We start from the raw sequence: 25,172 nt of genomic DNA, 5'->3' as shown, positions 1-25,172 counted from the left end.
CAACACAGCTTTTCTCCATTTTATTGCAGTTTGATGTTCACAGTAACATTCAGCAGTAGAAACAGGTGGGCAAGATCCCAGAGAGCAACAGGAACAGCCCAGGCAGAGAATGTTATAGGACACAGAGAAGTGGGGTCTCTGAGACACAGGCAGCCCTCCCTGGAGCATCAAAACATAAATAAAAGTATCTTCTTTATTGCAGTTGATGGGAACGTTTCCTGGCACCCATCAGATGACAAACCCTTTTTCCCAGCTACCTCAGCCAATTCAGTAACCATGGCAACTGCCTCCAGTGCAATGACATCACATGGTGTCCTAGGCAACTGCTCCCAGTGCAATGATGTCATGTGCTCACCATGGCAATGCTCCATGGGGCCAGGAAGAAAGTATTTGAAGTGGGAAGATAGGTCAGAAAGGACAAAAGAGGGCTCAGGGAAGAGCAGGATGAAAGATAATTGAGGTAAAAATACGAACTTTGTAACAAGGATAGATGCAAGGAAAAGGAATGGATGGGCAGATTGAAGGACAGACACAAGACAAAAAAGGAAAATTTTAAGTAATTTGAGCTACAAATTGTTTTTAAAAAGTTTTAATTCTATAGTCTGTAATATGTTATTTAGGTCAGAGATTCTGAAGCTAAGCATGCATGGTCACAGGAAGTTCAGACATGGTTCAAACACTGATTTATGGGAGGGACTTGTGGCAATCTAGAAGAAACTGCCAGAAATCTCCAGAGAAGCACTGAGGGAAACCACACGACATAGAATATACAGGTACATTTTCTAATGTATTTCCATTCTCTAACTCATTACCCAGGGCTCTGTCATAGCAATGCCAATAACCAGGTGCTGCTGCCATGCCTGTACAGGGCTCGAGGAGAAGATTCCTTTGCCCTCTTCCTTCTGTTCTTTTAATCGAAGCCACAATAATAAGAACCTGGCCAGCTGACAGATGAAAATGTGTTTTCCTTTTACTGAAAGCTCCTTCAGACCCTCACCAAGACAGAAGAGTGTCCCTTCTTTTTGATTTTCTAGATCTTCTTCCAGTTCTTTTATACTCCCATATATTTGAATTTACTGAGTACAAATACCCTTTCTGTGTTCAATCCTTTTTCAGTTCAGTTTAGTCTCAGCCAGCAGACAATGTTACTTGCAGCTTTATGTTAAATGGCTATGAAACCCCTGGGAAAAAGCTTCTTGGCAATAAAAGGCCATCATTATTGATACACAGTGTTTTATCCGTGTACACAGCCTTGAGTGCAAGATAAAGTAACAAAAAGCTCTGCCATCTGAGGACAGCCTGCAGGCTAAAAGCTTAGGGCAATGTTCCTGAGGAAGCCTGCATGTCTATCACACAGAATTTTTCTATTCAGCATCCTGCAAGGCATCCTCACATAGTCTCTCTAAAGCAAAACCTTAGTATAGTTTACTCAGCACCATAATTGCCCTCCACCACTCTGTTCAGAGGGAGTTAATGTAGCATCAGATGTAGGGACTGTGAGTGTAACATTGCAGCTCAGCAATGCAGGGTTGCAGCTGTGACATCTTCTATTAAAAGTGACTTGTTTTTTACAGTTGGAGTGAGGATGAACCTCAACTGGTCTATTCAGACCCAAACTTCAAATAATGTGAAGCTTAGAAACCCAATTTGAGCATGGCTGTAGATGGGATATTTGTCTCAGACTAACCCCCAGACTCTCACAAGCCCCTGGCAGTAGTGCCCATCAGCCCAGCTGTCTGTACCCTTCAGCACAAAAGAAAAGAGCACATTCCCATATGAAGGACTTAGTGCAGTTTGTCACAAGGAAACATTTTTGTACCTCAAGACCTCCTGCAGATTGTTGCTGTTACTCAGACAGCAACAATGCATTAAATATGCCAAGCACTTCCCAAATCTCTACAAGGCAGGCATTAGGGCTCATAAAGTCCAACTCCTTCAGAGCAGCCCACTCAGCAAATCTCCAAGGGGTTTCATTGCAAAACCCTGCAGTCATCGGGTTGGAAATGTTCCAGGTGCTTAATCACACACAGCAGAGTGAGAACTGAGAGAAGGAAGAAAAATTCTCAGAGATGAGCAACACAAGGAAGGATGTGGCAGGGAGAGAAACAGGAAAAGGGGAGGAGGAGGAGAGGAAAGAGAAAATAAATATCTCACGCTGTTGATGAGCAGGAACACAAACACCAGAGACAGACACAGAGAAGGCCAGCAGTGGCCTCCCCAAGTTATTCTTCTGTCCTCATACACTTCCTCCCTACACCAAAGATATTCACAGAGCAGCAATCTGCACATCTCACACAAAAATCAGACTACGCTGGGCATTCCTGTACAATCAACAGGTCTCACAAACCAGTGACGTCTTCATGAAGTCAGCAGAAATATTTCTGCAGGGGAGTGGAAGGAAAGCTCACCAGGGTCAGCACAAAATGAAGGAAAATAACTGCTAGAGAAGGAACAAGTGGGAAATAGGTGGTGAGGACTGGTTTGGTTGTGGGTTGGGGTTTTTTCAGGCTCAGTTGTGAGACTGCTATGCTTCAGGCTTCAGTCTTATTTCAAAAACCAGGATTTTTAAGAAACTGTGGCAAAACGCAAGATAATGTCCCTTTGTTTGACTTCTGATAAATCCCTTTGATGAACAATGATGTATGCCAACATAAAATAAAACAAAATGCTGAGACTTTACTTAAAAGGGAGAAAGAGGGAAATATAGTAATGACTAATGGGCAAGCAAAAAAAATGTTAAAACTGTGTTACCTTAAGTAATAAAGATTAATATGCACAAATATCTAATTGATTCCCACAGTGAGTGCCACGCTTTACAAGTGCACATACAAGTTCAGGTTAATTAAAAAGAAGACAAATTCTGCTCTGATTGATACAAGACAATAAACATAATAATAGAATACATACTAGAAGAAATGGTAACATGCAGCTCACCAATATGGACAAAGTATCATAGTGAGGAATAATAGTAAAATTTTGCAGCAGCTGTCCCAGAAGCTGTTAAAAGCTTCAGCTCTCAGGTTAGTTAGCCCTAAAAAAGTAATTGATTTTTAAAAACAAAAGTTGAAATAACAGAGAGAAATAAGTTGTAAGGTCAGAAAATACTTTTATAATGAAGACTCAAATATAGGTTGAATGAAATATCTCCTGGGAATTCCTGACTTTGTGTCAGCCCATCCACCTGCTAATTAGCACCAAGACATTACTGTGATTGTGCTGGGGTAACAGCATGAATAATTCATTATACCTTACCCAGAGACCTGGCACTTCAGTGGCCCTTAATCAGTTCCTAATCCAAGGATTCAGGGTAATCTTTATGGCAGAATTAACAACTTACATACACACATAATGTGTTTAGTAAAACTTTAAAGCAGTTGTTTTAAACACAACTATCATTGGGCTAATAAGCTCAGCTAAAGCTGGGCTTCACTAACCTAAAAATAAGTTTATTCTGTCCCCTTTAACCTAGGCTGGTGGCCAATCTCAAAGGGAGGAAGTGTCAGCTGTGGAAACTCAGAGAATGACTCAGCACTGGTACCAAAGCCTGTTCATCTCTGAGCAATGCTGGGCTCTGATGACACCAATGACAACAAAAGTCTGAACTTCCTGATCCTTCCATACCATCTTACAGCTCAGAGAGGCTTCACAGGACTTGTTTCAGAAGAGGCAAATAGCAGTCCTTAAAAAGCTTGGGGTGGCACAAGAGAACAGAGATGTAGCTGCCTTTAAGGACAGGCTGGAATGTCACTCACCCCTGGCATGGGCAGCCAGCAGACACCTGGAGAGACCTGGGCCATTTCCTGCCAAAGGCTGGCCTGGCCTTCTGCTCCCTGCTCAGGGTCTGGGGTGCAGTGACAGGAACAGAGATGGTGGCTCCAGGGTGGCTCTGGCTGCCACGGAGACAGGAAGCCACTGCAGATGGTGGCCAGGCTGCCCCAGCACGGTGCCCACACCTTGCATCCCTCTGGGTGGTGCCCAAAGGCCCCACACCCTGGGTAGGTGTGGCACTGGAGTAACTGGCTTGTACTTCAGAAACAAACACCCACCTGGGATTTGGCTTTTTTCTGAGTCAAAACAAAGAAAATATGGACAAGCACAAGTTTCTCTTTTTTCTGGGAGTCAAAACAAAGAAAACATGGAGAAACACAAGTTTCTCTCTGCAGAGAGAGAACACAATCCATTTTACTCAGCAGGGAAACCAGTTAATCACTGTCATCCATCTACTTCTCTGCCCTCTGCAAGAGTCAGATGTTCTTTTGTGCTGTGAGGGCACAACAACACTGACAAAGCCTGTGAGGAAAATGCTGCTCCTGCCAACCCCCTGCAACTCCTGCTTCCTTCCAATGTGTGCCTGACGTGCTTGGGAAAGGAATCAACCCTTTTCTGCCATCCCTGCTCTTTCAGTAGCCTCTGCTGGAGAAATCCCTGAATAAAGGACATTTCTCTGATCTTCAAACAATGATGCAGTTCTCTAAATGCCACAAACTTTATATACAATTAGTTCAAATATAATTGGCTTATATTTCTAATATTTCTAATAGTATGTTTATTCACTATTTATACCTGGCAAAACATCACTGAAAGTCATATGAACAGTGTATTTTGATCAGTTTCTTCTCTTAGACATGTTGTTAAACCACTTAAATCTTCAGAGATGGAAGAGTTCAACTACTATTAGATTGAATCCTAAAGTGGAATCGATTACATTATTGAATTATGTGAAAATAGCTCATACTAATTTAAGTACATTACTGTACATAAGTGATTTCTTAATGATTTCCTCCATAAAAAATATATGTTCACTGCTGAAGTACTCACAGTGCTTTGCCTTGGTGCACTCTGGGGTTTACTAAAACCCAACTGAATGAAATCATTCATCTGGCTATTATGTTTTAGTTGGGACAGACCAAGCTGGCTCATAATCATTAGTTAAAATCATTTAGACTAAAATATAAGACAAGTAAAACTGAAGATTCAGAAAAAAGAAATGTGTATACTTGAAGTGTATATACATATATAAAAGTTTAAGTGTATTACTACATTTGTAATTATTCAATATTAGATCACAATTGGCATCTAGGAAAGTCCTAATAAACTGTTATTTCTAACAGATGGTTCCATCTCTAACACCAATTAAAAATTTACCTGGCCTGATCTCAGTGTTCAGAAAACATCTTCATTTATGTCAAAAATCATTAAGGTTCAGACACTAAACCATCTGCATGGAACTTCAAGTACTGTAGGTTCGTTCAGAACAAGATCTAAACATCCTCTGTCAATTATGTGTATAATCAACTTCACATTCTTCAAAATCTGCCACTGATTTCAAGGAGCTTCTTCAACGAACCTAAGATCTATCCAAATAGCTTTCTCATGTTGTTGAAGTGTTTTAGGCAATTTTTCCTCATCAATTATGTTAAATTAATTCAAATATGTAGTGTGGATAGAATTTTAAAAAAACAAGGATACAAAGGACTGGAATATTTTTCCTGTTTTCTCTCTGTTGTTAAACTCAAATTGGTTTATTGAAAGATTTCCAGTTGGTCCCATGCTGACAGAAAATGTTGTATAATGTATAGTGACATCAGTTTTCACCCTTCTAACTTCCATTATCATTAAGTCATTCTCTTATGTGACTTAAAATACAGCCAGGCTTTTCATTCTCCTCAACCTGAGGTGTACTCACAGAATTTTTTTCTAGATTATTATAAAGCAGCCTATTGCAGCTGCTGGAGGAGGCCCTGAGAGGTTAGGGAATACCTTTATCCTCCTTTGGAAATAGATTGGGCTCTGCAAGGCAGTCCATCCAACTCACAGATGCACATCACAGGTGTATCAAGGATGGAAAACCACACCCTGAAGTTACAGGCAAGGGAAAGGCAAAGTGGAAAATCTATTTTCAAGCCCACAGTGAGACCCAAGTAGTAACAGAGTGAATGGTTACTTACCAGAGGAACTGTGGTCCTTTGATATGTGTTACCCAGGGACCTCCAGTCTCACCACTCTTCTTTAAGGTTTCTGCTTCCCTAGAGCCTTCACATTCTCAGTGCTACTGCTCATGCTGAAGAACAGCCTCTCAGCACATAGCTCAGTGTCCCACAGCACTGGCACATTTTGTTCCAGTGGGTTCAATAGGTGTGGGTGTGTTTGTACTGAGAGATGAACAAAACCATTTCTGTGAAACTTGAACATACCTGAGCAGATTAGGACATAGACTGGAAGGATCTCTGTCTCTGTAAAGACCACACAATTAATTTAGGGCTGACTATGCCATAGCTTTCCTTTAACATCACAGAAAATGCTGCTTTACTGTTAGCAGCTGTCAGGTTGTTAAAAATTCAAGGATGTGCACAGACCTTGTTAATATTATAGCAACACCCTCAGAGTGACTGAACCTCTCAACAAAGACTGCCTGTGAAAGACACAAAAAGTGTGGTTCTGGGCAAGAGTAATGCTCAGATGGACACTAACAAAAGCCTCACCATGTCAAGAGCAGTAAAGAACCTTTTATGCCTTCAAGGACACATAAAAAGCACCCCCCAGGGGGCAGGGGTGAAAGTCACTCAACTTTGAGTCTTTCCATTACCTCTGCTTCAAAAAATATTGTGAACTTCAGCTAAGCACCTTTGGTGAATACATCTGCAATAAACTGGGCATAGCCTAGGACTTTATTTATTTCAGAGAGTGATAGGCAGAAGCCATTACTTGGGAGTCACCTATGAGAAATATCAGTTCCAAAATAACATGAATCCTGTGGACTATTGAAAAATAATGGAATAAACATGTGCTTTTCATCAGCTATGGTTTCCTCCAGATCACAGTAAGGATTACAAAAAATTTAGCAATCTCAGGACCCAGGAAATGAAAAAGCTGCTGAAGTGGAAACAAGAATATGGATTGCACTGGAGCTTCTTTTTTCTTGCTCCATAGAAAACTCTCTACTAGCTCCTACCAAAACACAGCCACAAGAACACACTGTGCATGTCATTGGCTCATTCACTGACAGCTGGAAAACATGGGAAAAGTATCTGCTTTCCTGCTGGGAATCTAATTCACTGCTACACAGCATCTTTCTGCAGAATCCCTTTGGTCTCAGGGCCACAGCCAACCTTCAGCTGCCAGCCCAGAGATGCCAGACCTGCTGACTCACCTGCAAACTACACAATGCTCATGGTTTTGTGGGAAAGGGTCTGCATAGGACAGTAACTAAAATGAGAAAGGACCCCTTGGCTTTTGAATTAATAAATTTTTTCATTAAAAAGGTAACAAGAAGACAGGTACTTCTATCAACAGGGAGATAAAATGTAAAAAGGCAATCTTATGGCCAAGTTTTACCTTGGTTCCACAGGGGCAGTAGGAAGATGTGTACCTGTATTTTCATCTTTTTCAGATGCTGTGTTACTCTTTCATTTGTTGAATACATAAATGCACACAAAGCTACCATTAAAAATTCTAAAACTCTGGATACTTAAAAACAACCAGTACACTGCTTTTAAAAAGTATGAGCAGTTGTTATGGGTAATTCTGACCAGTAATAATTATTTCTATAATTAAAGTCTATCAATTCTGATAAATGAGAACTTACATGACCTTTGAACTAGCTCAGGTGCCAGTGGCAGTCTGGATACAGCTAACTTTTCCTGCTTCTGGGACATACCATGGCAAAAGTATGTACATGTACACTAACTGTTGGGAGAAAACAAAAACAGTGTTAAATTTGTGGGCTAGACTTAAGTGAGCTAAATAGAGCAAGGCAGTCTTTAGCAACAAGTATTGCTTCTGTTTGAAGCAGGTGAATATGAAATAGCTACTGGGATATTCACATGCAAAGCTGATTTGGTGATCAGCACTTCAGAGCAAGAGTTTAGAAGTTACAGTGGACAGAAGCAAGCACAAGTCTCTGCATTGTAAGTTGTGGTTTTACAACTGTTCAGCAGCTGTTGTACTGAGCAAACAACTAAATACACCACCCTGGGAAACTCTAACAGAGGGGACCCCCACTGTGGGTGCCTTTGGGTTTTGTGGTTTGGGTTTTTCTTCTTTCAGCACACTATGTTGTGTTTTTTTGTTGTTTAGCATGTGTCAACTTCTCATTAAACTTTTGATTAAATATGCATCAGTGATGTGTTAGATAACTCTATCTCTGCTCCGAACAAAAGACAGGACAGCTCATGTAGAGATAACATCCCTGAAGCAGCATTTTATTTTATTCACTTAATTCCAAAACATTTAATTTAGGAGTCTGGCTTCCCAGTCATCCATCTTAACATGGGCAAATATTGACATAGAGTTGTCAGAATACACAGACAACTAAACAGCCAAAGAGTTTACAAAAAATAAATTCATGATTCTTCAAAACAACTGCAAAAGGTTACAAGTATCAAAACTCTTAGGTAGATGCACTGCATTTAAAGAAACTGTGCACATAAGTTAGAGGCAAAAAACCCAAATTGCTACTGAAACCTCACATTTCAAACAGTTAATTGTAAACTGATGAACAGAGTAGTTATTTCACATCAGCTTAACTGTCTTCATTGACTGAAAAAAATTTGGGGTGGCTAATTTATTTTGCATGCACAAAATGTACTGCTTAACAGAACTGTCAGCTCATTTCAAATGGAAAAATTTAAACTGGAATCTAGTTCTCCTCAATCACTTTCCATTATCCTTTCCCATATTTTCCAATCAACAGGCAAACTAAAAATGCCTCCTTCTGCACTGCTCAAGTGCAACTAAGATAAATAGGGCCAATAAACCAATCAATCCATCAATGCCCATGAAGACTCATCTGAAACTGCTTCTCGATAAGTGGACAGCAGATCTGAACAGCTGTACAATACAGATATGCTTAGCACTAAATATTTAGTGTGACTGTGGCAAGGAAATATTGGTGATGATGGGGATGGCCAAGTGGATGAAAGAGGGATCAGAGGAAAGCTTATTAATTATTGCCCTCTCCTGCTTCTTCATCCTGCTGATCACTCGTCCACAGAGTGAGGTTATCTCGAAGTAGCTGCATGATGAGAGTGGAGTCCTTGTAGGAATCCTCATTTAGTGTGTCCAGCTCTGCTATGGCATCATCAAAGGCTTGTTTGGCTAAAAGGCAGGCCTGCTCAGGGGCATTCTGGATTTCATAGTAGAACACTGAGAAATTGAGTGCCAGCCCAAGCCTAATGGGGTGAGTGGGCTGCATGTGCTCTTTGCTGATTTCAAAAGCCTCTTTGTAGGCAGCTTCTGAGGCTTCCACCACACTGTTCTTCTTCTCTCCAGCAGCGACTTCTGCCAAATAGCGGTAGTAATCCCCCTTCATTTTCAGGTAAAAGACCTTGCTCTCATACTGGAAGTCATTGCAGTTCTTGATCAAGTATTTATCTAGGAGAGCCAAAACATCATTGCAGACTGTCTCGAGCTCCTTTTCTATCTTCTCCCTATAGGCTTTAACCTTCTCCAGCTTCTTCTCATTGCCATCTGCCATGGTCTTCTGCTCTATGCTGCTGATGACGCGCCAGGAGGATCGCCTAGCCCCGACTACATTCTTGTAGGCTACAGACAGCAGGTTTCTGTCCTCATTTGAGAGGGGCTCATTCAGCTCAGTTACCTGAAAATACAAACAAAGAGCAATTTTAAAGGGTTTGCCTTAGAGAAGAGTGTGCAAACTTTCATCATGAAGTGCAAGATTCAAAATTTCTTCTAGAACACAAAATTCCTTCTTGACAGGAGTAACTTTGTAACACTCAAAGTCTAAAATTGTTCAGCAGTCAGGGCTTAAAAGAGAGAAATCCCCACAGTTCTGATGTAATAGAAGGGGTATTTAGAAGCCACTGCAAAAAGTATTCACTGAATAAAAGTGAGTCAGCCTTGTGTAATGTAGAAGCAATCACAGAGGAAAGCTCAGATTTTTTAGGAAGTCTGCTATAATTATACAGACTACACACTTAGTGATGAATTTAAATGTACCTAGAACACCAGTTTTTTGAATGTGGAAAACAGCACCAACACTGCAAGCTGGTGCAATTCTCATATTCCTGTCCCTTGCTGCTTGCTTCCATTGGTCAGCACAGATGGAAGCACTGCAGCCATTAAGCTCTGCTCAGCACAAATGGAATTTGTGTTTCAGGGTATCTTTCAGACACCTACACAGTGATTATACCATATAATACAAAAGTTACCCTGATTTCTGCTAACTGGCTGCAGACAAATTCCAGGGAGAGGACGTGAAGGAAACTGTGTAGAAATAGGACAGCAAATAAGGAACAAAGTAATGATCAACTTCAAAAAGCTGAGACAGAAGGATAATACTTCTAATACTGTAAATGTAGCCTATTTCTCTTGATGTTTTAATTTAGCTATCAGACTCATGACCACTTTAAATTGTTCTACTTTTTAAAATTTATATGCATGAAATCAAACTCAAAGGAATTAGGATGAAAAATGTAACTCCTCTACCTTACACACACTGCTTTAAAAGTAGTCCCTAGAATTCTAAGGACGTGTACTTTGGTGTGAAAATAAACTTGTGATAGCTCAGACACTGTTAAAATCATTAACTACTTCCTTTTAAACATGTGCACATTAAACTGCTTGACAGGCACCAGAGTGTTCACAACCAAATATTTACATACTACAAACAAACAAGTAATAAATATTTACACTATTCTGAGATTGCTGGTGTAAGGCAGCGAACCTTCTAACAAATGTGCTTATTTCCAGATTAAAAAAAAATACTTTATGTGAATTATAACTCTTACAGTGAGAGAGAGCTTACTTTCAAATTTAGGTTTTGTTCTTAAAATATATTAACTCAATTAGTTTTATTTCCAAAATGACTTTTCCATAGTTCAGGAACCTGAACTCCCAAAAGACACTGCTCTGCTTGCTCTAATAGAATTAGAGGCAACCTACAGAGGATGAAAGGCACAGGAATCAACTCTAATGACATTTTCTGAATCTTCATCAGAGCTCCCAATCAATATTTTCCTCAACAATCTCCACCTAAATCTTCTCTAGTAAAGATATTAACAGTTCTTTCACTGTTTAGTGACCAAAATGGGAGCATATAGAAGGAATCCTGACTATAACCCTGGAATTCCTAACTCCCCATGCTAATGAGCATGGCAGTACTCCATCAGCTCAGAAATGACTTCAGTATGAGATCCCACATGGGCCATGTACCAAGCTGAGCTCCTTTCACAAGGAAAACACTCCAAAGTGACTGTTCCATAAGAGAGAGCAGATCCATGCCCTGACCCAGGTCGGTGGCCTGTGATCACACAGGTTTTGTCAGCCAGAGCACTTCAGTCAGCTAGAGCCAGTTCTGAGCCAGCTGCTGCAAAGATGACTGAACCTGAGCCAGTATAAAGTCAGGTTAAATTATTAAAACTCGCCTCATACAAAGTTATGCAGTCCGTAATTTTGGAACAAACAGAAACCATGAATGAACTTGGTGGTTTAATCTGGTTTAATGAATTTAAACCAAACAATTTCTATGTGTATGATATGGTTTCAGAGCTCTATACCAAGCACTGGAAGTTCTGTGGCTACATTTGCCCCAGAGAACACCATGAGGGAGTCAGCTCCCACTAGGGGAGGGCACTGCTTGCATGAAAGACAACTCATTCCCCCCTCCTACACAAACACGCTTCATTAACCCCAAACCAGACACTCAGGGAAAGGTACTAAAAATACAGAGCATCCCAAACTTTTAAAGTCCATTTATATATAGATAAAGCCTACATAACAAACTAGAACCTCAACCTATTTTGTTTCAAAAACTTTAGTTCAAGACTTAAATTTATTTCACTGTGTGAAGTATTTCTGACATGACTAATTTTAAAATTCTGTATCTCACATCACCCATCTCACCAATTTTAAAAAGTACATTATTTTTTACCACTATGTAGCTATATTGGAAATGCAAGAGAGGTCCTAAGCACCACCTATTAGGATTAATACTGTCCAAAAAATGAAGGGCTAATACAGCTACAGTTTTTCATTTCTGGAATTACCTAAACCAAAGGGTGCTCAATGTTGTAATCTGAGGATGCTGAAGTATTTGTTGCATCAATTGAGAACCTTTCACACTTACACCCAAAGCATCTTTCTCCACGTGTTGAGAAACAATTCTGTACCTACCACTAAGCTTTATTGGAAATAGCTGGAATCCTGGAGTAGCATTTAATGCAATGGGAATGCCATGCCTCATGGAAGAATGTTATTTACATACTATTGTATTTTCTATTAAAATAACTTTATTAGTTGCAAATTAATGGGTTTAGTAAACTAAACCCATTCGTTTGTAACAGTAACTATTTAATTTTCCTCTACTGTTTACACATTACAAGCAAAAATACCAGAATTCTTCCATGAAAAATAAGTTTACAACATCAAAAATGTGTATTGAGCAGGAATTAAATGAATTATTAAATTTTAAAAATAAATAAATTCCTTATTTAAGCTACAACTGCTACTTAGTCTGGTTTTCTTCTTAAAGAATGAATTGATGGGAATAAAAAACAAATGTTTCTCCAGCTTTATGCTGACAGATGAAATGGCAGCCTTGTCACACTTTTTTTTTCCCAGTGGCAGAGTTAAAAATCGGGTAAATACACTCACTAAAACATGCATTTGTTATTTTATGTTTCTGAAGTAACTCCCATGCTGTTGGCTCTATTTGGTATAGCTAAGTGTAGTAATATCTAAATCTGAAAGTAACTGTTCAGATTTCACTTCACACTGAAAGCACACTATTTTCATATAGCACCTTTAAGGAGTATCAGATGTGCTACATTCAGAGATAATTTTTACAAAAAAATTTAAAATAAGCTTTCCAAATCAAGATCTCCAGGAGAACAGATTTCTGAGTTAGAATACTGATTTCCTTCCTTCTTGAGCAAGTCTAAATTCTCTGGATTGCAAGATCACTTCAATATTAACCAATATGGATTAAAAGCTCTCTTTATTATCTCAGTTAGTTGCAATCACAGGAACAGAAGCAGGAGCTGTGAGGACAGAGCCCTCAGAGCATTCCACAGAAGATTATGCTCAGACCTACAAACCAAGCTCAACACCAGAGAGCATTCTGGAAATGGCTGCGTTGGAGTGAGCACCTGTGAAAGCCAAGGAACCAACAGATGCTACATTGCAGATATGCAATAGGGTATGAAGTGCTCAGAATGAGGGAACTTCGCTTTTAAATTCTGATTTGTATTTTAAAAGTATCTCTCAGTTTCAAGATTCCACTCACAAAGCGTTTTGGAGCTCCCAGTTACAGTTGCTCATGCTCACACAGTTTATTTGTGAGCAGAAGTGGTTTTACACATGAGAATACCACAGCTCCAGATGAATGAAATTGTGCACAGCAATTAGAACAGTTTGAAGACAACTGAATGTACACACTAGTTATAAGTACTTTATTTACACACTTCCCAAAGCACAGCAACTGTGTTCTTACGGTTTCATACATGCCCTGTAGGTCTGCAGTTCTTGGAGAAATATAAAATATAAATATTCTTTCTACTAGTAACAGCTAGAAATTGTCTTCTAGAGCAGTATATTTTAGTGGGTTCTCTAGTTCATCTTTGAAAATTACCAACTGAAAGAGCTGTTACTATTGCATCATATATATAAAGAACTCTGAAATAGAATTAAAAATACACCTTATTTTAACATCTTAGGGCTCTGGTATTGAGATACTCAGAAGTATCACTGTTTCAGAACTGGACTACTTGTAATATTTATTACAACATAATAGCAAAAGTGAACAAGAGCAGCAAAATTAGTGTCTTTTTACTGCCCTCATTTAAGGGAGGTGTCATTCTTACAACAAATATGTGGACTCCATTTGAAGGTGCTTTTTTTCATCTTAAAATCATCTCATGCCTTCAAACAGCAGCACTCTCAAGAGAAACAGTTCCTCTTGGGGCCTTTGGTGTTCGCAGAGCACAGATCAGCAAGAACAGACCAATTGTAATCTGATATGGAAAGACTGCTAAGCATCCAATGGCATTAACATTACCCATAACATTTGGATCGTGTGAATACTTTGGTTTCAAAAAAGGGACTAGACATAATAGGTTTGATCATTCTACGATTTTATTGTGCATCAGTACAGGCAGATCAGTACAAATAATTTCCATTGCTTGCTTCTGTAAGGAGCAGAGTTGCAAATGTAACATTGTTTAAACACATTTCAGTATTCAACAGGGTACGGAATGCACTGAGAAACTGTTACCCTACAAAGAAGAGGCAAAAAGGCAACGTTAAAGCTCAGGAAACGCTCCTGGAACAGGGGGCAGCTTTCACACCTGGATGCAGCTGCTACCTTTGAGTCACCAGTGTTAGTGAGCGAGGCCTCTGGTCGTGTCTTTTATGGTGAGGCAAAAGAACCGTCTAGAAGAGGAAGGGGCTCCTCCGGCTGTGTCCCCAGCCAGCCCCCGCCGCAGTGCCCACCCACAGCACCAGCGCCCCCAAACGCTGGCGGATGCCCAGAGGGGGAGATGCGCCCCGAGGTGGAACCCAGCGTACGGGGAAGGGAGGGGAGCGAGGCTGGGCCCCATGTGTAGAGAGAAGGAATGCACGGCGTTCCCGCCGCCACGAGAGGCGGGCGGCATTCAAATGGCCGCACTGCGAGCCCGATTGGCGCGGTGGGGACAGGAGAGGAGGGCATGGGGACAGCCACACCCCCGGGGCAGGGACAGCCGGGGAGCGGGAGAGCTGCGAGACAGCCCTAGCGGGGCGACGGAGGGAATGCGAGGGGAAGGAAACAGATTTTGAAAGGGGGTGCTAGGTCCGGTTTGGACCGGCCACTCTTTGTCTCATCTCTGCCGAAGGCAGGTAGCGCTGGGCACCGCCCCACACGGCGGCGAGGTGTCCCGGCGGGACGGTCTGGTCCTGCTCCCGCCCTCCTTTCTTCACCGCCACGGGTGGGACCCGGCGGCTCGCATCCTCCCCGGACCCAACCCCGCCTCGGACCAGCCCGCACTTCCTTTCCCTCCTCCCCCGCCACTACTCCCTTACACACTCCTCCCCGAGTACGCCCCACGGCCGCCACGCTACCGGCCCCACTCACCGACTTCATGGCCGAGGCCATGTCATCGTATCTCTCCGCCTGCTCGGCCAGGCGGGCTCTCTGCAGCAGCTGCTCTCGGTCCCCCATGGCCGCTTCCGTGGTGGCTGCCGGGCTGGGCTCTGCGCGCCCCGGAGAGAGAGCGGAAGGCGGGCAGGGATATGCGGCTGGCCGCGCACGGGTGGCGGGAGCAGGAACCGTAAGCGGAGCCGCTCGTTGGGCAGTGCCGGGCTGGGCTGTGCCGGGCTGGGCTGTGCCGGGCTGGCCGCCGCTCCCTCGCCCGCCGGCCGCGCTCCCGGACCGACCGCGGCGTGTGCGGCTCGGAGCCTCGCGCTGCTGCCGCCGCCCGCGCCTGCGCGCCGGGAAGGCAACGAGGGGGCGGAGCCGCGGTGCTGCAGGGGAGGGGAGGGGGCGCCGCTCCCCCGCGCTCTATTTCTAGGTGACGTCACTTGCTATAAATAGCCATCGCGGGGCGCCGGCCGCGGGACGCGCGTGCGCGCTGGGAGTGCTGCATTTTCCTGCTGCAAAGGTGGAGGTGGGCGGGGGGCGCGGGCACTGCGGGACGGGACACGGCACGGCACGGCACGGCACGACACGAGCTCGGACACCGCCACCGCCTCGCCTGCCCTGCCCGGCCTCGACACAGGCACTGGCGGGCCACGGCTGTGTGACCGCGCTCGGGGTGACCACGCTCCGCGTTCACGTGCGCGACCCTGCCCAGCGGCAGCGCTGCTTTGTGCGGCCAGCGCTCTCTTGCAGCAGTGACACGGCTGTGCCTCTTTCGGGGAAATAAGTGTGTCTCGCATCACTTGCTGCCTTGAAACAGCCCGAGGTGTGGGGGTGGTACCACGGAGCAATTCTACTACCTTGCCTAAGAGATGCAGCTAAATTCAATTTTACTAAGTAGTTTAATGTGTAATAGTCAAGTTCCTCTTTCATAAATTGACAGACTACCATTCTTACATAAAATTCATCTCAAGGTAAGAACAAACAACAAACTGCTGCTGGTGTCCACAGGAACGCTGGGAGCCACGTTACTCACGCCTTACAATAAATCATAGATGAACTTTTCCCATTCAGCCCTGGGCAGCATTTAAAGATCCCTGCACTGCTGAAGGTGTGGGGAGCTGATGTGCAGCACAGTGACAGGTTTGCTCACCAGCACACAGTTCAGCACCAGCGCACCTGTGGCGATTGAAGCTCACATCTGTCCCCATCCCCAAAGACAAGGACACAAAGTCCACCAGCACACCCGAACACGGACAGGCTGCTCGCTCTCCTCCCGGCGCTCTCCCACTGCCCTCGGGACTCTGGCACCACTCCAACTGAGTCAGTCCAGACCCTTGTGTCAGACCAAAGTTTTTAGTCTTAACACTAACGCTGCTGGCTTTTGTGCATTAAACCCTAATGCCATTTAAAATAAATGCTTTTTAAAGGGATTAGATGAATATTGCTGTCTTGTTAAAGGACATAAATAAATATGACAAATAAGAAGAAACTACAGTTACATGTAATAAGGCATGAAAGGTAAAAATTGCACCCATCAAGTTCTAAATTGATTGCCAGAACATTCTGGAAATAGCCCTCTGGTGGTGTGAGGCACATACACCACTATGCACACATCCCAGCAAGCCAAATGGGGCTTTTTCCTGCTGGGATTTTGTTTTCACTGTTTCTAAGAGAAGGCAGTGACATCCAAAACCTTAACAGAATGGATCCCAAGTATCACTTCATTATCATAATTATTTAAAAATTTGTATTGATTTTACCTTAGAATAAATATTTAGGTGTGGACAGCAAGGATGTGATTTTGAAAAGATGATTCTGTGTAAAAATACAGATTTTAATGTATCTGGCCCTTAGGCAAGGGTAGTGAGAGATGTGCCAATCCTCCTTGTCCAGTACACTTCAGCTGGGAACCTTTGCAGTTGTAATAATTTCTCAGTAGAGATTAGTCAGTTTGCAAAGCATTCCAACAGCTCTGAAAATATGTAGGATTTACCAGAAGCTTTCTAGCCTTGTACAGCAGCTTCAGACTCCCCAGGGAAACGACTACAAAGTATTTTTAAAACATATTTTTAAAACTGAACCAATCTGCATTAATCTGCCAAATATACGTGGATATATCTACACATGCATAAAACATTCTCACTAAATGCTTTGGTTTCCTTAATTGAGGCTTCTGTCAAACAGCTATTTCTCAGTCTAAAGCATCTCAAAAATTCCTAACCTTGAATCCATGAGGTTATGTGTAACCTCACTGCTCTAAAACCAGATACACATCTAAATTCAACAGTTGCAAGAAAAAGTGCTAAAATAAGGCAATGTTGTGTGCAGCATTTCCACAGTCTGACTGTAACCAAAACAAAGGGAAAAGATTGCATTTCACATCCAGGGTCTGGGGGACAGTACCTATATTCTCCTGTGCATACAGTGCCTACTGCTCTGGATCTTCATCCTCAGTAGTGGCTCCACAGATCCACAGAGGTACAAATCAACAGAAATTAGAGCTCACACAATGAGTTTTATAATCTACTACAATATTTATGAGTAACAACGTCTTAAAAATGGAAAGGAAATGGAAAAATCAGCAGGCCTTTTACTAGAGTGCTGCATGGGGTGCAAACAGTGCCTGCCTGTGGTTCCCCTGCTGAGCTCAGATGCCAGGCATCACTCCGTGGTTCCCATCAAAGCTCAGGAATACTGCTCTCATGAGGTAGGACTGAGAATTGTTCCCCAAGTGACCACACCCAGCAAGAATTTGTAGATGGAGAAATTTATGGCACTGAAAATTGCACTATGACCTAAGGCAGTGGCTCTGCTCCACAGGCATATCTGATTATTGGACAGCACCCATGTTCCATAAATAGCTCCCTGCTGAAATGCCATTCCAGTTCAGTGCTCCCTCGCACAGGGCACTGGGGACACCTCCACAGCTCTGAGGGTGTCTCCCCTGCGCTGATGTTTAGCTGCAGGGACACTGGTGAAGAGGCAACACGGCACAGAGACCACCATGTGCTATCCCCAGGCTTTCCCCACAGTGGAAAACCTCCCCTTTTGTTGCTCTGGAAGCACAGGGAGAGCACACACATTTTGTGCACTCTTTCCGAGACTCATGGAATTACAGCAGTGCTGCTACAAAGTCCCTGCCACTAAGATCCTCCTGATCCCTGGAAAAAATGATCTTCCCTCTCCTTTCTGCAGCAAGGAGATGTTTTATTTAGGGAACTGCTAAATGATGAAAGTCTTGGGGACAACATACTGAAAAACAGAGAGAGAAGAGAAACCACCCACTGGTGGGGGAGGTTAACCAGCTTCCACATCACAGCAAATGAAGTAGAGACAACTGTGGAAGAGAGAGAGAGATGGAGTTTGTTAACGTGATCCTGGAAATAGTTGTGACTGGCCCTTACATGGGGCATGATGCTCAGATAGTGCTGGAAGGCCAGACTCTTCCAGAGGCTCAGAACTATCTGTAATTGTTATTGTTAGAATTCTAGCAGCACATTTCCCCAGCAAAGTGAGATGTGTGCATCAGGAGGATAGGTGGTGTAACCAACGACAAGATCAGAGCACGAGATAGCAGTGGGTGTAGCTGTAGTGAGATGATTCTCTCCCAAACCACAAGGGACTGTAATTTCAGTGACATACTTCTAGCCAAACCATGCACCACAGTTTGACAAGCCTCTAGGCTGTCACAGTGTGTGAATATATTCTACTCTTTGTCATATTTCAATTTCATATTAATCTTGAATCACTCTCACAGAACCTCCCTCATAACTCAAGGGTAAATCCTAGAAAGAAGAATGGTGACACAGAATGAGTGCTGCTCAGCAGCAGCAACAGGGTCCATGCCATGCACTGTGGTCAAGTAAACTGTGTGTCTATTAACCAACACGGGAAGGGCTTTAAAACAGAAGGGTTCTGATTTGTACAAAACCTGCAAAGCTCTCGCTCCCTCATGGGAAAGAGTAGGTCTGTACCCCAAAGCCTATTTGGGATCACTGCAGTGTATTTAATGCCATTAGGCATTCACACACAGTAGCCTTTGGCATGCTCAAAATCCTGTGCAGACACAAGCTGATAAACCCTCAGAACTCTCTGGCAAAATGTTCTATCTTCCAGCACCTGCTCATTTCAGAGTCCAGTGAGCAAACAGCACTGTGTCTGAATAAAAGATGATGGCAGTTTTTCCCTGCCAGAATGATTCAGGGATATGCACAGGGGGTTGTCAAGCATGCTCAGTTGTGGGGGTTCCTTTAAGTGGTGAGAATGCAGTAGCTGATTGAAAGCAGCTTTAACTCCTCATGAGCTACTTCAGACCAAGGTGTTTGCTAGTCCTGCCCAGACAGAAGAATGCAGTTTTACTCTTTATGTAACAAGGCGAAAGTAACCTGGATTCACAAGCTTCAACAGGAAAACATGAAAAAGCCTGCTTATCAGCAGCTGCCACCAGAGCACCATTTTGAAAAGAGGCTCTACAGGTAAGGAGAAAAAGAAACAACCTGTGTTAAGAAAATACTGGAAGTAAAAATACAATATGAATACAAAATAACTAAATCCTATGGAACCTCCCCCTAAGACACCTTGTGCTGAACATACACAATTAAGGTCTCAACATCAACAGCCACATTTAAAAAATAAGACCAGATCTGTCTTAACAAATGAATTTTTACTGCCCTCCAACCTTTACCAAAGTGGATTAGTTTGACTTAGAACTGGATTAAATCCCACTGAAAATGATTGATCTGAAACGATGACCTTTCACTGCAGAACATAACATGAAAGACTTTGGGGATAAGACTAATGAAGTGCAGAGATAAAACAAAATGCCTTTGCTGACATTTTCAAAAGTGGCCTCTTATTCTGGGTGCCCTACTTGAGTCACTGCGCAAAGCGCTCGTTTCCTCTAAAAATGAGGCCCCAAGAAAGGTGAGCCAGGCATGAATGAGACTGTCTGAAAATACAGCCTTGAAGCTGTGTCTCCCAGCATTTGTCCTGAGTGGGTGTTGGATGCACCAGCAACTGTGAGAGTGACACTGCCAAAGGGACTGCAAGCAGGAAAAGCTGCTGTTCACATCCTCAATCCTGTGGGACAATGACATGGATTAGTTCAGGGAAGTTTTCATGGCAGCTGCTGTGCAGGACCTGCACACAGCCATTTCACAGCACACTTCCAGGCTGAACCACCCTCAGCCTCTGACCTTGCCAGGCTCAGCTGCCTGTTGAACTGCCAAGAGAAAAGCCAGCCCTAGCAGCAGTGCTGGAAAACATGGATGCTGCCTGTTGGGAAAGTGTCCCTCTTCACCTCAGGGAGAGCTAAGTAACAGAACTTCTGAAAGTGCTCCTAGATTTCCATCCCCTTTCTGTGACCAATCAACACATACAGGCACTGTACTTTGGACCCTTATATGCATTTTGGGATAAAAATAACTTTGGGTTTTTTCTATCTAGGGCAAGCTCCTTCCTTTGTGGAGGAGAGGAATGGCAACAGCAGGTACAGCACATTCAGCTGAGGGCAGGTCAGCCACGTGCTCAGTGTGCTTCCCAGTACAGCTCCAAGGAAGAACAACACAAACACATCCTGAGCTTGCCACAGATGGTAGGATAGGGAAAGCAGAACACAATGAGGACTTGAATCACATCTAGGAAACCAGAACAAGGTAAGACACCAGTTGAACAAATTGCTACCCCAATGTGAACACCATGGAAAGAACTCCACCAGGCTGTCCTCCAAAGACTAACTCCAGCCAGCAGCACAGGCAGAGAAGGTCGAAAGCACCACTGGCATTGAGCACAGATTCACTTGTTCTCTTCCTCAACTGCATGGCCTGTTCTGGCTCATGGATGGGGAAGCAGCAGCCCAGCCCCAAATCCTGCTCAGCCCCTGTAACCCAGCACGGCCAAGTCCTGTGAGATCATCTCTAGGCACCACTGGCAAACTCCTATCCAAATGCAATTAGCTCCTCAAAAGTGCTTTGTACAGGTTCAATATCCAGGTGATGTGGGGCACTTGTGGGCCAAAACTCACTGCACTTCAACCACTTTACATGTCTTAAAGGGAAATACTTTTAATTTGCTTGATTTTACTACCAAACTTTGAATTGTCTAACATAAATTTATAGAAAAGTAATAAGTTATCTCACCTGGGAAATGACCTAGAAAATGCAGCTGTCCTCCAGAGAACAACTGTACCAAATTCAGAAATGAAATTCATTAAGTATGAGAGAAAAGGCTTTAATTCTGCTTTAGCTGAAAATCCTTTTTCAGATTTAAGTTTGGAAAAGAGACTTGTTGTTCTAGCACTCCTGAGGAATTTTGCTGAATTGAGCCTCTTCTTTTTAACTAAAAATTCAAAACAACTGTGTTCTTGAACTATTTTTAAAACTACTATGTTTTAGGACACTGGTGTTGTCAAAGTGGTAGAACAAAGGTCTATATGCCAAGCCAAAATACCTACATTTCCTTGCATGGGTTGCTTTCTTAGGAAAGAACCTATATAGAATGACAGCTATCTAAAATTCCTATACAGGAGATGTTAATCTAATCTTATCTCCCTTGACAGGAAACAGAACTAAGTATATGAAAAGAACTGAAAATATATCTCATTGTAAGAGGCTTCATTCCTCTTTGCTCCAATACATCTTTGACAGCAAGGAAGTGTAACCTCCCTGGCTTTCATCCGCAAGTATCATGTACGACTGGCTGCCTAAATCATAGTCATTGTCCTGACATGTCACATCAGCAGGGATGAAAACTGAAGTACCTTATTTGGGATCTCAGACAGCAGCCCAGCAAGATCCAGTGGGAATTTTGCTATAGGGCTGCTGCCTCTGCATGGAGCCGCGCCGCTGGCCGGCTCCTGACCGTGCCCCGTCTCCGCTGCACCGCGGGCCGCAGAAACGCCGGTGACAGCGCCTGGAGAAGGGGTTTTCACGAGGCGTGGCCATGGCGGTGGTTGCCGTGTATCCCCCGCCCCTCAGGGCTCCCGCCGCCCCCTCAGCCCCCGCCCCGCGCGCCTCCTGAGGCGCCGCGCGCGCCCCGCTGTTGCTATGGCTCGGCGGGAGGCCACAGCCAATCAGGGCGCGGCAGGATAAATCTGTCGCTGTTGCCAGCGGCCGCGGACCAATGGGGAGGCGGCGGCGGGCGGCCACGGACCAATGGGGAGGCGGCGGCGGGCGGCGGGAACGGGCGGGGGCCGGCACTGTGAGGGCAGGGCGGGCCGGTCCCTCACGGCTGCTCGTGCGATCCCGACGGGCCCGGTTCTTTCCTCCCCCTAGAAACGCCCGGATTCCCTCACGGCCCCGCTGTTGACGGCAATAAAGAATAATGTATGGAACCCTTCCAAGCAGCGCTGTTTCAAACATGGACAAGAAAGGTTCATTCCTAGTGAGACCCGCCAAAATAATGGACGCCTCAGGTTCTCAGCACCCACAAGTGTTCCCAGGGGAGCTGGTCCTGAGTTTCAATCCATAACCGAGTGTGAAAACTATCACTTCACATCCTTCCCTTGAAAAAATGAACTGTGGTGAAACAGTCATTGAAAACCTTTACTGAGAAACCTTGTAACAAAACGTATGGGAGGCATCTTCTCCCTATGAAACAGTTAACACTTCAAGAAAATACCCAAAAGCCCCCCCACAAACTGCAGGATCAGTTTTAACCTGCGTGAAGGATCTTGCTACTTCCTGTATTAAACACGGCATGTCGATGTCGTAGCACTGAAAATTCTGCCGTGCTCGGTTTGTCACCTGTGGCACGAGGGAGTGTGGAGCACTTCAGAAGCAGCACCCTGCAGCACGGCAGGAAGGCAGGGAAAAGCAATAGCAGTGTTTTACCAGCGCTTAGCTGAAACCTTATTTTCCAAGCCTGAGAAAAGGTTATCCAATATCCACTGTAAGGCAATGTAACCAAATTTTAGTCCTTTGAGCACGGGAGCTTCATTCACCTTCACGATGTAGCCAAGGACTTGGATCTGGCCAGTGCTATGATTAGATCTGTGTTACTGCCACAGAAACAGTGCCCTGATAATTTTAACATCTACATCTTCAGACATTTCCAGGAAAAACCAACAGTTCTCAGTGCACCTTTGCTTTCTTCTATCCTTTGCAAAAAATTCTCAATAAAACCGTAACTAAACCGAACTTTGTAACCATTGAAAACACCTCCATCTTTCTCCCTCACTCAATTCATCTCCCTGTTACACTCCAGCAAAGGAAGCCATGGGGTGTTTCCCAGGGAAGCAGACACATGGAGTGTATCTGCAGGCAGGTCACATCCGTCTACCCTCAGAAAATTGACAGAGCAGGTACGCTATCTGGTACCTCTCGTCAATTTGTGAGTCACCAGCTGGATCCTCCCGGACCTGAAAGACACAGGAAGGAATCAAAGCCTCACTAGATATGATTTTTAACACAGTTGCTTATGCTGGAAGAGCTCCTTTGGGCAGACAGGAGCACAAGGTGTGCGATGGGAGGGAATGTCACTGTTCAGGACTGTGTGCATGAAGGGACAAAAGCCTTCTTCCCAAGTTCAGGTAGAGTAATCCATCAGTGGGTGTAGAAGTGGTGAGCACAATCTGTGCACAATCCAACAGCCAGGAATTCAGAGCAGAGCAAACCCCTTTGCTTTGCCCCAGGCCTTGGCTTCTATGAAAGCCAGTAATTGATAGAGGGTAAGACAGGAATTAAATAATTAAGGAAGTGATGTCCTGAAGAAGAGAGCTCTGCTCTGCTCAGGGAGAGAAAGAAATATCTCCAAAATGAATTAACTTTTTGTTTGTTTGCTTGCTTTCATTTTACTCTCACTTTGGCTCTGATGGGATGCATGACCCACACAAACAAATCGAGTCATGTGGACAAAAGAAAGTTTCCATCTGCACCTCTGTGATTCAGACATAGGTACCATATTCTTGCCACAATCCCAGAGTAAGTTGATTCAACAAGAAAAGAAGTGCCCAGAAAGTCTGTAGAATGCTGAAAAATCATTTACCCATTCAAGTTCTTCCTAGAGCACACACTAAAATATGCAAAAATTACTTTTCTGAATTCCTGAACTGAGTGATTATTACAAAAATTTGAAGATGTCCTGTTTGACATCTACAGGCATCACTTAGGATCTTGCTGCCAGCCCCAGCACAGTGTATTGAGTGTCATATTTCTTCACCACTGCAAAATCAGTGCAAGGATGCAGAAGAGCAAGATGAAAACTAGCTAGAGACGGCCTGCTCCGGGAATCTTAGAAAAGGTTCATTCATTATTAATGCCCAAAGCTTTCCTTCTCGTCTGGCTTGCATTATGGCTGGTTAAAAAGCCACTTTCCAAGATACAGATCTTTATATTGATGCTTTCAGAGGCTCAGAAGAGGTTTTGTTACTGCCCTCAGAGCTGCAGCCACTTCTCATAATGAGGCCAGCAGATATGGGTCCTGCTTTTTGTAATCTCCTTTGAAAAGGTTTTCCCCAGCAGCTCACACTGCAAGGGAAACAGCAATGGATGCTGACTGCCTCTTAGACCAACACACATGAATCCAAAAAATACATCAATGTACAGCTTAAGGATTTCTATTTTTGGGTAACAATTCAGAGATGTGCTCCCATCCCCCTGAAAGAATAAGATTTCTAACCTGCATTCTGTACTGCCTCAAAGTTCCCACCAGAAGGACACAGACTGCACCCACTACAGCATGGAACTACCTTCTTTATCCTGGCCAGTGATCACATTGCTCTGTATGCTGCTATCAGCCATCTCAGAACAGGTGCAAAATCCCTTTTCCTCAACAATAAGGCAGACTTGCAAATGAAAATTACATTACATTTTAAGAGGTCTGAGAGAACAGAGTCAAATTGTGCAGAACAGCTTAGAGGGGAGGATCTCAAGCCGCCATCTCTGTGTGACTGCTCTATAGGTGAGCCCTCCATCACTGAAAATTTAAAGGACTCTTTGGATCTGCACAGGATCTTTTGGCCACCATTTCAATGGCATGTTTAGTAAAATTAGAGTCTGATTAGCAATTCAAGTAGGAAAAAAAAAATCAACAAAACCATCTTTCCTTCTACTGTCTGCAGGGAATGCCCAGCTTGTCCTGAACTGGACTCCAGAAGTTATGC

General features: G+C 43.6%; 1 protein-coding gene across 1 annotated transcript; it reads right to left on the bottom strand.

Moving 5' to 3' along the window:
* Positions 1-8,174: 8,174 nt before the first annotated feature.
* On the bottom strand, positions 8,175-15,413 carry YWHAH (tyrosine 3-monooxygenase/tryptophan 5-monooxygenase activation protein eta). The gene is made up of 2 exons (XM_033075878.1): positions 15,068-15,413; positions 8,175-9,598 (listed from the first exon to the last, which is right to left on the bottom strand). Exons 1-2 carry the CDS (start codon positions 15,152-15,154, stop codon positions 8,942-8,944), a joined length of 744 nt encoding a protein of 247 aa, XP_032931769.1. The 5' UTR covers positions 15,155-15,413; the 3' UTR covers positions 8,175-8,941.
* Between the last annotated feature and the right edge of the window lie 9,759 nt (positions 15,414-25,172).

Source organism: Catharus ustulatus, chromosome 18 (genome assembly GCF_009819885.2).
Source record: "Catharus ustulatus isolate bCatUst1 chromosome 18, bCatUst1.pri.v2, whole genome shotgun sequence".
NCBI lineage: Eukaryota > Metazoa > Chordata > Aves > Passeriformes > Turdidae > Catharus > Catharus ustulatus.
The sequence above is the reverse complement of the archived record's forward strand: the minus strand, read 5'-3'. Positions and strand labels throughout refer to the sequence as shown.